At 31.1% G+C, this 15,227-nt stretch overlaps 2 protein-coding genes across 5 annotated transcripts; one reads left to right on the top strand and one right to left on the bottom strand.

The window, feature by feature from the left end:
- Window positions 1-858: 858 nt before the first annotated feature.
- On the top strand, window positions 859-3,356 carry LOC133668166 (taxadiene 5-alpha hydroxylase-like). Of its 4 annotated transcripts, none has more exons than XM_062087904.1 (5): window positions 859-1,007; window positions 1,254-1,678; window positions 1,848-2,313; window positions 2,434-2,624; window positions 2,883-3,356. In XM_062087904.1, exons 1-5 carry the CDS (start codon window positions 977-979, stop codon window positions 3,213-3,215), a joined length of 1,446 nt encoding a protein of 481 aa, XP_061943888.1. In that variant the 5' UTR covers window positions 859-976; the 3' UTR covers window positions 3,216-3,356. The 4 variants fall into 4 exon arrangements, 3 of the variants coding, with proteins under 3 accessions (XP_061943888.1, XP_061943887.1, XP_061943889.1); XR_009833637.1 differs by lacking the exon at window positions 859-1,007 and adding an exon at window positions 2,741-2,805 and having other exon boundaries at window positions 1,014-1,678; window positions 2,883-3,014; XM_062087903.1 differs by lacking the exon at window positions 859-1,007 and having other exon boundaries at window positions 1,014-1,678.
- A 10,286-nt stretch (window positions 3,357-13,642) lies between these two features.
- Window positions 13,643-14,910, bottom strand: LOC133667939 (uncharacterized). The gene has a single exon (XM_062087655.1). It carries the CDS (start codon window positions 14,550-14,552, stop codon window positions 13,863-13,865), a length of 690 nt encoding a protein of 229 aa, XP_061943639.1. The 5' UTR covers window positions 14,553-14,910; the 3' UTR covers window positions 13,643-13,862.
- Between the last annotated feature and the right edge of the window lie 317 nt (window positions 14,911-15,227).

Genomic DNA, 15,227 nt, shown 5'->3' with positions numbered 1-15,227 from the left:
TCTTTCCTTTATTTGCTTCTCCTCAAATCTCACTTGTTCAGTATCACCTTCCAAGCCATGCTTCTGTGCTTAGGTTTTTTTTTTTAATTTTTTAAATTGGATGGAAGAAGCATTGTCGAGCCATTTTTTATAAAGAAAAATTGATGCAGTCAATACATCATCTGGTTGCTCAATTTTCTGTCACAAGATAGGTTGCCGAAAAATCAAGCTATGATTTTTTAAAATATATATGATGATGAGGAAGAAATCGTCGGGGGAGGGAAACCAAGAAAAAGACGAAATATATTATAAATGATGACTGAGCTGCCATGACGACAAACTCAAATCGATAATAGCATAACAACTACTTCGACATTTTGTGATTTCGAGAAGACATAAAAACATGTGTATCTCACTCCATACTTTGAAAATCTTGATCTTGTCGTCATCAAAGAAACGGAGAGGGTTGGTTCTTTTTTATCCAGTCATTGCTGGCCGAGATATTGTGGACGTCGTTCTTCCAGAGATCTCACATATGAAGGTACTGTCGTATTCCACAGTATCCTCATCAAAATCTAGGATGATGTAACTATATTTCTTCGAAACTAAATCATAGCTCCGTATTACTTTATTGGGAGCAAAATATTCATAAAACTCTGGTCGGCGGATATCCAGAGGTTTGCCGGAGGCATAGCAAATATTACTTTATTGTCACTGCACAAGATTCTCATATTCAAACTTTGGAAAAATCATTTCAAGGTTGAATTTTAAATAAACAAATATGATCGGAAACTTCTTGGCCTGAACGATTAAGCTGTTAGAATCTAGATACTAGCTACCAACAAACAAGAAGCAACAACATAACCAGACAAGCTTAGCTAAAGCCATCGAGCTGGAAAGTTGGGAGGAATAAAGAAAGAGAAGGTGGAGGATTAACCAGCCAAGAGAAATCTTCCTCTATGGTTTAAAAGTTGATAGCGAAGAAACGAAATTATTAATGAGACCTGGTCAAGAGCTTAAATCAAACGGTGTTTGATACTTTACGAGAGTCATAGTCTTTGTCGCTAACCTTTCTAATTTGTCTTCTCTTTTTAGTCACATTTATGGACTTTTCACGTTCCATTTTATTTTATATAATCAAGCATTATTTATCATTAGTTCACTTGCAGAAACCCACACCATGGATCTCATGATTCTTTTTGAGCATCCGTCTTTTGAATCCAAAGTATCCTCACCAACCATAATTCTAGTAACACTTCTTGCCCTTGTTGCAGGATTCTACTACAAACATAAGGCCTCAAAACTTGCAGGCAAGAAACTCCCACCTGGTTCATTGGGATTTCCACTCGTGGGCGAGTCTATAAGCCTTGTGAGGGCACAGAAACGAGACAAGATTGATGAATGGATGTGGAAACGGATCGACAAGTTTGGACCTATATTTAAAACCTCAATTTTCGGTACCAAGACTGTGGTTCTGACAGGCCAAGCTGGCAACAGGTTTTTGTTCAGTGGAGGTGATGGCATCTCTTACAAGCAACCAAAGACGATTGCCAGCATACTAGGAAAGTACAGCCTCTTTGAGATTTCTGGGTCTCGGCATAAGCTTATCAGGGGTGCAATAGTTGGGTTTTTGAAGCCCGAGAGAATCCAGATAATTGTAGGTGAAATAAATTCACTGGTCCAGCAACAACTATCCAAGGTACCAATCGAACTCAACTCTTACATTACAAGTTGTCCTTATCAATACAGCACTTGCTTTATGTTTGATGACTTTCAGTGATAGTTATCAATATGTTTCTGTTCTAATTGTAATGATCTTAGACAGAGTACTTTTACTCCTGACCAAGAAAAAAAAAATAATTTTACAGGAATTGGATGGAGTAGATTCTGTAAAGATAGTTCCATTCATGAAGAGGATTGCATTCAATATCACTTGCAATATCTTTTTTGGAATACCAGACGGGAAGGAAAAAGATACGCTCTTTGAAGAATTCTCGGTTGCTGTTAAAGGGTGTTGGGCTGTTCCCTTGGATATTCCAGGGACTGTATTTCATAGAGCAATGCAAGCTCGAGCTAGCCTCTGCAAAATACTCTCAAAAATTATTGATGAAAGGAAAAGACAAATGGAAGAAGGGACAGTTGATGTCAATGAAAACATCATCTACTGTTTTCTTAGTCTGAGAGACGAAAATGATGAACCTTTGATAGAAGAGGAGATTCTTGACATGGTCCTATCCTTAATAATGGCTAGTCATGATTCAACCACGATTCTCTTGTGCCTGCTCGTGAGGGTCCTTTCTCGAGATGCCGAGATATACAACAAGGTTCTTGAAGGTAATAAGATTTATCTTACATATGCATAAAGAATAAATTTTCCATTTCATTCAGGTAGAACAGTATAAAGCTTGTTGATAATATCAAAGCTGCTTGCTGTGTGCTTTGAAATCTTGATAGAGCAAAGGGAGGTTATCAAGGTTAAAGGAGGCAGTGATGGGAAGATCACATGGAACGAAATTCAAATGATGAAGTATAGCTGGAGAGTAGCTCAAGAGATCATGAGATTTTATCCTCCAATTTTTGGCAACTTTCGACAGATAACCAAAGACATCAAGTTCGATGGCTTCGATATTCCCAAAGGATGGCAGGTGCGAACCCTACTTGTTTTCTACCTTCTCCATCAGTCATTAACTTGTGTTTTCTTCAAATGTCAGAGTCATTACGCTTGCTTTTCACTGCTACACTAAAAGCTTCTCTGTTTCAGAAGACAAAATAGTCGAGACAGAAGTGGGAGGGAAACCATTTCAAGCTCTCCGATAATGGATTCAAGTATATAGAAATCTGGAGGGTTTAGTTGTTTCGAATTCTAGTAAATTCTAACCAGCAAGTACTCATCTTAATTCCAGGTTTTGTGGGTGGCTTCTGGGACGCACATGGACAAGAGCATTTTTGAAGATCCAGAGAAGTTCGATCCCTCAAGATTCGACACTTCATCTAAAACATTCCCTCCATACACCTATATTCCTTTTGGAGCAGGCCTGCGCATCTGCCCTGGAGCAGACTTTGTTCGAATTGAATCAATGCTGGTAATCCATCATTTTATAACAAAGTATCAGTGGAAAGAAATCATTCCTGACGAGCCTATAATTCGTGATCCCATGCCTTATCCAGCAATGGGCCTTCCCGTAAAGTTTTATCCAAGAAGTGGCGATCTGGCCATAGCAGGCAACGATATCTAATCCTTCTTGACCACTGGATGCTGTAGCCGATGAAGCTACAGTGTAGATGCTTTCTTGTTTTTGTTTTTTTTAATAACACGAGTCTTCAAGTCAGCTTGCGTGTATCTTGATTAATCTTATAAATCTGAAAGTTAATGACCATGTAAGCTTCTAATAACCTTAAAATTTGTGAAATTCAAACCGGTAATTTTTTTAAAATCTGATCAGATAAGCTATATCTCTTAAGATTATTTCTTGATAATTATTACTATATTAGAAACATTACATTAAAAAAAAGCATAATTAACCAGTAGATGAAAAAAAAATAATCATGAAGGGATTTAATCGCAAGAAAATTTCATCATAAAAATTAGACTCTATTCTTAAAAAAAAAATACAAGGACCAAATGATGACAAATTTGTAAATTAAAATAATAGATGGGTATTAGATTATTATTTTTTTCCTTCAAAATAACAAAGACTATATGTCTTATTATATTATTAAAACATGTAAAAAATGACATCAATTTTCATAATCAATTGAACTTGCAGTAATGAGAGATATCGATTGCATTGCCAATTAAGGGGATGGAAATTAAGGCTAGTTATTATTCTTCATACTCTTTTAATTTAATAGATGGATAAATTACTGAAAAAAAATAATTATTAAATTCAACTTGATGATCGACCCAATCTATTAACTTAAAACTTAATCCAAGCTGGATTTTTATTTGATATGTTTAAGAAGTTGATCTGATTAAACTTTAATGAACCAACAAGTTGATTTATAATTTGAATACTCGATAAACCTAAATAATACTTGATTTTGATTAAAAAATATTGTTTTATTTTTTTATTTTTATTTTTTCAAAAACAAAACTACTTTAAAATAAACCCAGATTAATGCATTAACTTATATGTTAATCCAATCATCCTACAATCTAAATCTCATACCGAAACTTATAACTATGCTAGAAACAAAAGGAAATCTAGCTAGGAGCCTATTCCTACTATACTTGTAACAAAACTGTAATAGATATCTATTCGATGCAAAATATTTGGCCTGTGAAACTCAATTTTCACAATAATTTAATATTAATTGCACCAACACATGATAATTTAATTCATAAGAATAAATTCATTAGAATTATTTTTTAAGAGTATTTAAACTCTTTATAAATCTAAAATTTAATAATTATTGAATAATATCATTCTGAATTTTCAGTTTATTTGTGAGAGTGATTCTTACGTTAACACAAATTTTATTATATTTTTCTATTTGATTTAAAATGAAAATTGTTGAGCAAAAATTTTCAAACCAATAATAATAATAATTTAGACGAATTGTTATTCGTGCAGCCTTGCTTCTAGAAAATGAATTGTCGTAGGTCACATTTTCCATGAAAATAAAGAAAATATTATATTTTATGAATTTGACTGGGAAAAAGAGAGAATATAATGTTGTGATATTCCTGAAAGAGAAGAAAAACAAGCACAGAAATTAAGCTTAGTTCCAAGCCTATTTGGAGGGTGTGTTTGGTTTAGCTTTTGTGGTTGAGGTTATGGTAGGGTACAACCTATTTATACACAAAACTCAACCACAAAAGCTAATTTTTCTTGTTTTTTATGGTTTTTTTAGTGGGTCCCACATCTAACCTCAACCTTCACCTCAAATACAAACACACACGGAATACCCCTAAACAAGCTTTTTTTCTTTCTTTTTTCTTTTTTCTTTTTTCTTTTTTCTTTTTTGGTAACCCGGGGTGTCCGGACCAGTTTACACGCACCACAACTAATCTCTGAATCCACTGAATACCCTGGAAGCCTAATAAACATGTAAGACATCACCGGGGGTGATAAGCTTTCTTTCTTGGTTTGCCCATGGAGCACCCAACCTTCTTTAATGTGAGGAGCAATAGAATGGAAAATAAGCTTTTTCTGTTTATTTCTTTTAGAAAAACAAGCAGTCTCAGTACGTGTCAATGCTCAATTTGCAACGATGACATTTTATCTTTAAAATTAGCCTACTGTAGGCATTGCGTTTCATTTCAAATAGAGGTTGATTAAAAAAAAAATTAATTAATTTTTTATATATTTTTTAATTTTTTTATATGTTATAAAAATTATTTTAATATATTTTTAAATAAAAAATATTTTAAAAATAATTGTTGTCGTACTTTCAAACACCTCAACTACAACAAGTCTAGTCCACGTTGATCAAAACTTACTGTTTAAAATTTTTTTTATTTATAAATATATTAAAATTATATTTTTTTTATTTTTTTAAAATTTATTTTTTGATATTATCACATTAAACCAATCTAAAAATATCAAAAAAAAATATTTATTTTAAATAATAAAAATTATTTTTTAAAAAAAATACAATTAAACCACAAAAACAAACCCATCTTTACTCAGTCAATGAAATATTTCCACCTACCAGAGAGAAAGAAGGACATGACTCGTGTGCAGAGACTGAGAGAGGTCAAGAGCTCATAGCACACGGTTTGACTATTAGAGAGAACTGGAGAGCGATGTCAGCAGTCAACCATCTCTCTTCAGTGGGAAGACTCATCTGTAATGTTGACTTTGTAGCCAGCTTATTTGACAGGCAAGGTGGACGTAGCTACTGTCTGAAAACGTGGTTTACTCTGTATTTTTAAAAAAATTAATAGTTTTTTTTTAAAATAATTTTTTTATATTTTTAAATAATTTTAATGCGTAGATATTAAAAATAATTTTTTAAAAATAAAAAAATATTATTTTAATATATTTCTGAATAAAAAAAAGTTTAAACTCAGTATCATTCTATCAACATCCTGTAATGTAATAAGATGGTGGAATCACGGTGTGTTTGGTTTCCCAAAAATAACTTGAAAAAACTTAATTTTTTCATTAAACTACATGTCCGGACATCCTGATGAAGACAATACAGAGAATTTCACAATATGTTTTAGGAAATTAAATAAGAACTCTTTCCAGAAGAAAGTGAAATGAAGAAAAATTTTCGGAATCGTGGAAAATGCGAAATGGGATGCTTTTCATAAATGGTCCCGAGAAGAAGAAATTAATGCTAGTCATGAAAAAAAAAAAAACCTTTCCTCTCAACATGTAACAAACATTAACTCAAACCTCCTTCTCACCCAAAAATAAAAATAAAAATAAATTCCTAACTCGTCTTCCGGTAACAAAAATTTATATATTCCAGGCATCCAAGTGTGTGTATTAGACTATTGAATAAAGGATGTTCGACGAAAATCTAGAGTGTATACATGTTTCAAACTATAATCATGTAAAATAATAACTCATGATAAATATATTTTCAACGCAAATATAATAATGGAATACTAGCATGCCTACTAAGCATATATCCAAACTTACAATTAATATTAGTTTGAAGTCTTAACATGCATACTAATTATATACACACACACTTAAATTAAAATAAAAAAAAAAATTATTACTTGTTGGAGCATTTTAAAGTAATGAGACTTTTATTAATAAATTATTTGTCCTTGAGGTTTTATTACTCTTCACTTTTGCAATTAGAATATTTGCAATATATCTTCCAAGATTTGAACACCACCAGCTTAGTTTAGATGCACTTCTAAGTAGAGTCTTTGAATCAAAATAAAAGAACTCAAAATAACTCTCAACAAAGTATGGACATAAGCTTTAGATTTTGAAGAAAAAACCAAATCATAAAAAAAATAAAAACACTAAAAATAAGGTGAGAAACTGTGTGGGAAAATTTAAAAAATTCAAGTTAGAAATTATTCACTCAACCTTCTTTTTATAGCAAATTTTAGAATCTAAAAGGTTAAAGAATTAATTCATATCATTGTCAATCTTTGATTAGCCATCACATATTAAGAATTAAATCTAGAAAAAATAGAGGGCTCTTTGAGATTAATTTTTCATTCACCATAATTTGATTAAATCATGTAAATTAAAATAAGTTTCTAACAATGCTAGGGGAATGAGAAGTTGTAAACCCTCATATTATTTTATGAAATTTTTTATGTTTAGGGAATTGATTTCATGAGATCATTTCTTGTATCTTTTATATATGTTTATATGTTGTTTGTTGTTGATTCTAAAATTGTTACAAATTTTATAAAGTCTAACATATTCTCTAGGTTTGGAATTCCAAGAAATCTAATAAGTGATCAAGGAACTCACTTTTAGAGTCAAACTAGTTACATGACCCACGTGATGTCGCGGGTTATTTTTTTTTTACATAAAAAATATCAAAAAAAGCTAATATCTAAAAGTGTTAGGTCTTTCTGCAAAGCTATACTCAAGAGTCTTGGGTTTGGCTGCAACGTCTGACCCAAGAGTAATATTTATGATATTAATAATAACATTAAACTTGTATGATCCAAGTTTAAGTGGGTCTGGCTGCAATACCAGACTCAATAGCCTTGGATATGGGTGTGGCTGCAAGGTCGTGTCATAAAAGTGTGATAATTAAATAAATTAATTAAAAAGAAAAAAATAAAGCAAAAAAACCAACAGGAAAAAAAAACCAATGAAGAAAAGGGAAAAAAATCTGAATTAATTGGGTTAAACCTTTAAACCAGATTAACCCGTCAAACCTTGGATTCGTGTCGTGAAAGTTTGATAACTAAATAGGAAAAAAAATTGACGGGTTAACCCAGAATTAACCGGGCTAACTCGTCAAACCAGGTTAACCCGTCAAACCCGGGATCCGTGTCATGAATGTTTGATAATTAAATAGAAAAAAATTTAACATTAACAAACTAAATTAAACGAAAAAATTAATTAAAAAGGAAAAAAAATAAAAATAAAAACAAACAAAATGCATCAGCATTTTCACTGTGGACTACACTGTGAAGAAAAAGAAAAAAAATCTGAATTAACTGGGTTAATCCTTCAAACCAGGTTAACCTGTCAAATCTAGGATTTGTGTCATGAAAGTTTGATAACTAAATAGGAAAAAAAAATTAACGGGTTCTGGGTTAACCCGTCAAACCCGAGATACGTGTCATGAAAGTTTGATAATTAAATAGAAAGAAATTTAACATTAACAAACTAAACTAAAACAATTAATTAAAATGAAAAAAAAAAAAATCCAGGTTAACTCGTCAAAGCAAGTTAACCCGTCAAACTCGGGATCTGTGTCATGAAAGTCTGATAACTAAATAAAAAATTTAACATTAACAAACTAAATTAAACAAAAAAAATTCACTAAAAGAAAAAAAACAAAAAAAAGCAAAAAAAAAACCGAAAGACAAAAAATAAAAAAAAATGAAAATAAAAATGAAAAAAATTAAAAAAAAAAAGACGGCTCAGCCTTCGGACTGTAGACTGCACTGTGCAGTCCAAAACCAGGTTAACCCGTCAAATTCGAGATATGTGTCATAAAAATCTGATAGTTAAATAGAAAGAAATTCAACATTAACAAACTAAATGAAAAAAATTAATTAAAATGAAAAAAAGAAAAAAGAAAAAATTCAAGTTAACTCGTCAAATCAGGTTAACCCGTTAAACCTAAGATCCATGTCCTGAGAGTCTTATAACTAAATAAAAAAATTTAACATTAATAAAAAAAATTTAAAAAAATCATTAAAAGAAAAAATACGAAGGAAAAAAAACTCGAAAGACATTAAAAATGAAAAAAAAACAGAAAAAAAATAAAAAAAACTAAAGACATAAATGTAAAAAAAATAAAAATAGAAAAGAAGAAGACATCAGTATTTTATTATAAACTGCATTGTGAAATCCATAGTAAAATAGTGATGCATTTTAGTATATTTTACGATTATGGAAACTTTGCTAAAAAAAAGTATCACGTAACCCAGAAGTTTTCAACGGCTTATCATCTACGAGCTAGTGGACAAGTAGAAGTGTTTTATATTGGCTTAGCTCTTGTTTAGAGAAACTTAAAGTAAGGATAAGTAGAATATTAAATTCTCTTGTTTAGTTTACGGAGAGTGACGGTTTTTAATACCATTATCTCTTTAGATGAATTTGTGCACGTGTCCTCCCCTGCGTCTATGGCCTCTGGATATTTATACACCCTTGTTGACAAGAATCGTATGGTCTTACTTATCAACCTTATACGAGGTCGTACTGTTTGATACCTGGAGGTTGTGACATTGCGAACATGCCATTATTCTCCTTGGCGGGCCGGGCCTGAAATATTTGCTTGGGCAATCATGGTTGACTAGACATATTGTTGGGGCTTGGGCTTTGGCCTAACTAGTGTTGACTGGACATCTTGTGCAGAAATTTTAGACAAACATCAAATTTGAGAAAACAAATGAAACAACTGCAGAAATTAAGATGGAGAAATTAAAAGCTCCGTTTTTTAGTTTGATCCATGAGTTGCACAAATCTGAGTTCGACCTTTGTTGGATGTTTACATGTGTGCTAGGGTTTGCTTTTTAAAATATTTTTTTATTCAAAAATCTATTAAAATAATATATTATTTATTTTTAAAAATTATTTTTTATATCAGCACATTAAAATAATTTATAAATATTAAAAAAATATATAAAAAAATTTAATTTTTGAGAAAAGTGAATTCCACTGCATCTCCAAACGCTATCTTAAAGTAAATTTTGATCTAAAATGAACTTTGTCCTTTGAATTGATCTATGAATAAACAATTTACATGCCTAATGTAACAACTCTTTATTATTATATTTAGGAAAAATATCATCTAGACAGGTAAAAATATTTCAATGCAAAAAAACAGATATTGGCATTGTTAATGTAATTTTTATATTCATTTAATAAAACAAAACAAAAATTATGTACATGATAATAAATTTATTGATTACAATCAAAGACCAAAGTCACAAAACTAAGATAAAAATGTTATTTTTAGAAAAAAAATTTTTGAATATTTGTTTTAATTTTAAATTGAATCTCACAAGTCTTAATTGGTTTGAATCAATAAAATTAAATTTTATTTTATCAAATTAAGCATTAAATCTACATCAAGACTTATTTTTAATATTACAAGAACTTTATATAAAGTCAAACCCGTGTCTCGGGTTATAAGACTGGGATAACTACATAGAAAGAAAATTAAAATAAAATTAAAAAGTCTAACTTCTAGCCAACTAAATGGTGAATGATAAAATTAAAAAATAAAGTAAAAAAAAACTCAAGCTAACCTTCTGAACCTGCGATTCAGGTTATGAGACTAAAATTACCTCATTAAAAACAAGCTAATAAAAATACAAAGCTCAATATTAAAGGATATTAGTTGTCGTATTATTTAGGTGGGAGCTACGGTGGTTTTTTCCAATGAGAAACATATATTTTATACTTTTAAAAAGTATAATCTTTTAAAAACATATATCACATTTTCTAAAAACAAAAATATATGTTTCTTATTAAAAAAACTATCGCATCTCCGACCCAATCAAACACTATATAAATCCAGCACCTAGAGAGAGAGAGAGAGAGAGAGAGAGAGAGAGAGAGAGAGACTCTAAAATGCTGTATTTTGGGTAATGTTAGGGACTCTACCGTAGGATCCCACACCTCTCTTTACTTCCTTTTGGTTTCTTTGCTTTTTCGTGTAAATTTTTGGTCTATGAACTTCGATTCTTTAATCTCCCAAGAAAATCAAACAAAAACGACAACGCTGCAAACGTGAAACGTTAACGATCAACAAGCCACAGCGATCATAACCATACAATGAAAAAAAAACACCAGGTCTGCAATCTATTTGTTACATTTCTGCCGTTTTATTTAACTATTATTCAAAGATGTTTGATTGCAAAAAAAAATTAAAGAACAAAAAAAATTATTAGATAATAATATAAATTATATCTTGGAAGCTTACCTACTAGTTTAAATTATTAAGTTGAGATAGTTTCTTAACATGGTATCAAAACCTTGATTACTAAGCGATCATGAATTTAAATCTCACAATCCCTATTTATTTGATAAAAATTAAGTAAAAGGTAATATGAGTATATGCAAGTTTCAAGTTCAAAGGTCCTCAAGGGGCGTAGCGTGGTGGCAAAGGGTTTGAAATCTGTACAGTAGATGTCGAGTTCGAGTCATGGCGTGCACCTCTTGTAAGAACATGTGACAGCCAGGGTTTTACTCACTCACCTGGGCCCACAAAGTGCGTTTTCTAGAGGGGATGGGGTTTCCTCGAATTCAAAAAAAAAAGTTTCAAGTTCAAAGGATTTTCATTTAAAGGTGTGTGTTAGAAAATAATATAAATCATATCTTGAAACATTATCTAACAGCTTAAACTATTGAGTTGAGATATTTCTCTAACAGGACTAAATAATTTTCTCTACCTACCCAATTTAGTTCATGATCTAGCAAAGAAAAAGAGTTGAACGTTTGTTTCAAATTCAAATTCAATTCTCAAAACCTTAATTATTTTAAATTAATAAAATTTTATTTTATTTTTTCAAACCGGTCATCAACCACGCGCTAGTTAAAAAAAAAAAACTAAATGATAAAAATAAAAATAAAAATAAAAATGAAAGGACTAAAAAAAACCTAGATAAATCACTGTACAATACCATTACAATATATAGTAATTCCCCTGTAATACTAAAATAATTTTGTCACACCCTTTTTTTTTCCCAATATATCATGTTTTAGTCTTCAAAAGAACGCTCTCTCTCTCTCTCTCTCTCTCTCTCTCTCTCTCTCTCTCTCTATATATATATATATATATATATATATATATATATATATATATATATTAAGAAAGTGACAGGCTATATTATAAATCATACACAGTTTGTAATCTAAAATCATGAGATTTGTGCATTATTGTAGAACCTAATTGTGCTACAGTGATTTTTACTCATTATCAAGAGTATATTATAATGTAAAAGACAGAATAAAAAAAGAAAAGCTCTAAAATGGTTTCCAAGCTTTTTAACTTTTGCTTGCTAACGCGGACCTCCTCATGCTGACATTTTCCACCGCCCCAAACTGGGCCCCAAGCCACCGCACGTGTCAAGCACTAATTGTTCCATCCATGATTTTTCCATTTATCTTTCACCATGCTAAACTCAATGGTATTGTCAGAGCTTCACTTCACGCTGGTGTGTTATACACACCAAATAAAACCCTTCGCTTTAAAATATTTTTTTATTTATAAATATATTAAAATAAAAATAAAATTATTTTTAAAAAATTATTTTTCATATTAACTATCAAAACGAACTGAAAATATATAACAAATTCATTTCAAGCAAAAAATAATATTTAAAATTTTTTAAAACACGATTTGCACCGTGTTTCCAAATACTTTCTTAATCTTTGACCTTACAACAAAAATAGTTTAATATTTATTAAAATTTCAAATTTAATCATTAAAATTTTAATTTTTTAAATTAATAAAAATAAATTTTATTTTATCGAACCAAGTATCAACCAATACTAAACTTCTTTTTTTCAACATCAAAATATCCTTATAGCTAGCTAACCAAAACAAACTTTCAAATCTAATCTAAACAAAAACTCAACCTTTGAGGTTTAATTAAAAAAAAATAAGCAATAAAAAAATTAAAAAAAAAACCTAGAATAAAAAAAGAGGGTTGAACATGTCTCGTATTCAAATTCGATTTTCAAAACACCAGCATCAACTGTGCACAAAAAAGTTTTCTCAACATCGCATGTTTCTTTCTTTAGGCAATTGGAATAAACTATCAATTTCGATTTCAAATCAACACAACATGAAAATAATTAAATTAAAAAAAAATCAAATAATTAGAAAAAAAATAAAAACCAAAGAATTAAATAAACCAGATAAATCATTGCATAATACCATTACAATTTATAGCGATATCCCCTCTAGTGTTAGTGTTACAGTTATTTTGTGACACCCTTAATTTTAATTTTTATTTTTATTTAACAAACATAATGTAAAAGACAGTAAAATTTTCATTTCATTGAAGGAAGATAATCCTTATCTTCGTTAGATAAAGCACATGCCACTTTTTTCGTTACCAAACCACACACAAGATGGTTTGTTTGGAGGATAAAAAAATATTAATTTAAAATAAAAAAAATAAAAATTTTTTTAATTTTTTTTAAAAAACAGGGACATAATTGAAAAGTAAACCATTACCAAATTTTTTTAAAATATTACTGTAATATATTTCTAAATAAAAACAATCACTATCACATTCTCGAATACATTTTAAATGTTCCATACATGATTTTTCTTTCACCACATTAAAATTATACAAGATTTTGATTTCTTTTTACTATGAATATCTCACAAAATGATTGTTTTTTAAAACATTTATTGCTCAAAAATTTATTCAAATAATATTATTTTATTTTTTTAAAGATCATTCTCTTGATTTCAAGCCATTTAATTAAAATACACAATTGATTTCAATTCCTAAAACATCTATGGAACAAAAAAATGAAAGAAAAACAGAAGAAATTATTTCATGGATCATGTCCCATGACTGCAAGTAGTCTAATGGATCTAACCTCCAAGCCAGTTTTCACTAAGGGAATCATAAAAAAAACAAGACTAATGCTAAGTCAAAATAAAATAAAATTGAACAAACAATCTCTTGTTACAATTGATTAATCATAATTGATTTTAAATGTATAAATCATTTACATCATAAACCATCACTCTTAATTACCAATGGTTTTATGTGTCAGATAATCGAAACGCCGCCGTTTCCAGTCTCATAGCCCTTGCGACAACCAGCAATTCTTGAACTGAGACCTGGCTGTCTCCCTGAAACTCTGTACCTTCATCAAACAAAAATGAGTGCAGCACAGGCCCAAACCAGGCCCAGCCCCAACCCTGCTTGTCTTCAGCAAGTAGCAGACAGGCCCACAATCCACTCCTCTCCCTTGCACCACGATCCCCCATGCCCTGGTAATCGCATCTTCCTCCTCCTCCTCTTCACCGTCCTCCAGTTTCTCCACAAAAATCACCCCATCAGGCAACTGGGTCTCTCTCTTTTCCCATCTCTCCATCAAGCCTGGCCATTTCTCCTCCGCCACCTCCTTCTCCGTCTTCAGCACCGTCGTTCCACCGCTTTCCTCCGCATAGACATGGACCAAAAGAGGCGCTTCCCTTAAGTTGTTAACAATCTCCACCACAGAATCCCTCATCCATTGTTCAACCTTCTCATATAAAACTGCAGATTTCTTGTTTCCATCAGAAGAATCGGCTGTCTTTACAATTCCCGGCGTTGTAATACTCTTCATTGACATCGAGACCCTCCCTTTCCTGAATCTTGCACCATCACACAAGTTTCCGGATATCTTGACATTATTACATGGCCACAGATGGGCATTCTTGACGGGATTGTTTCCAGAAAACCGGCAAAGACCATTCCCTTCAAGCCGAATGCCCGCTGATGCCATCTATGTATGGAGACGGCAAAGAATAGAGAAGAGAGGATAAAACAATCGCACAATACCTCAAGCCCAACAACGGTGTTCCTTCTATCCGTTTCCCTTCTATTTGATGATGATGATGATGATGGGATTTCCGGATTTGTGAGGAGCTTAAATTGTAATTTGTTGGTACGAGGGACGTTAGCAGTGTTGTATGGCAACTGGGACAATTATAGGCATTTACTCTCCGTATCAGAGTTGAAGTCCACAAGAAGGAAAAGGTCGGGCAAGAAAAGATCTGTGGACGGTCAAGATTGGTGTGAGAAGTGCAAGCAAGAAGGGTTCAAGAACCTGCTCATGTAAAACTTCCGTATTCTATTGCTAATGTCATTGGTTGTTGCCTTCTCTTATAAAGACCATGTCCACGAAGGCCCCTGTCATGTCCACTCGTTTCCACCTCAGATTCTAATCCTCTGCCTACAAAACCACTGAGATCTAATTGCATCCCTCTTGGCTGTCCAGTTAGGTTGAAAAATGCTTTTTCAAAAATTTAAATTTTTTATTTACTTCAAATTAATTTTTTTAATGTTTTAAAACTGTTTTGATGTGCTGATATCAAAAATTATTTTTAAAAAATAAAAAATATATTATTTTAATATACTTTCAAGCAAAATACATATTGAAAAACAATTGATACGAACA

Source organism: Populus nigra, chromosome 11 (genome assembly GCF_951802175.1).
Source record: "Populus nigra chromosome 11, ddPopNigr1.1, whole genome shotgun sequence".
Taxonomy (NCBI): Eukaryota; Viridiplantae; Streptophyta; class Magnoliopsida; order Malpighiales; family Salicaceae; genus Populus; species Populus nigra.
The sequence above is the reverse complement of the archived record's forward strand: the minus strand, read 5'-3'. Positions and strand labels throughout refer to the sequence as shown.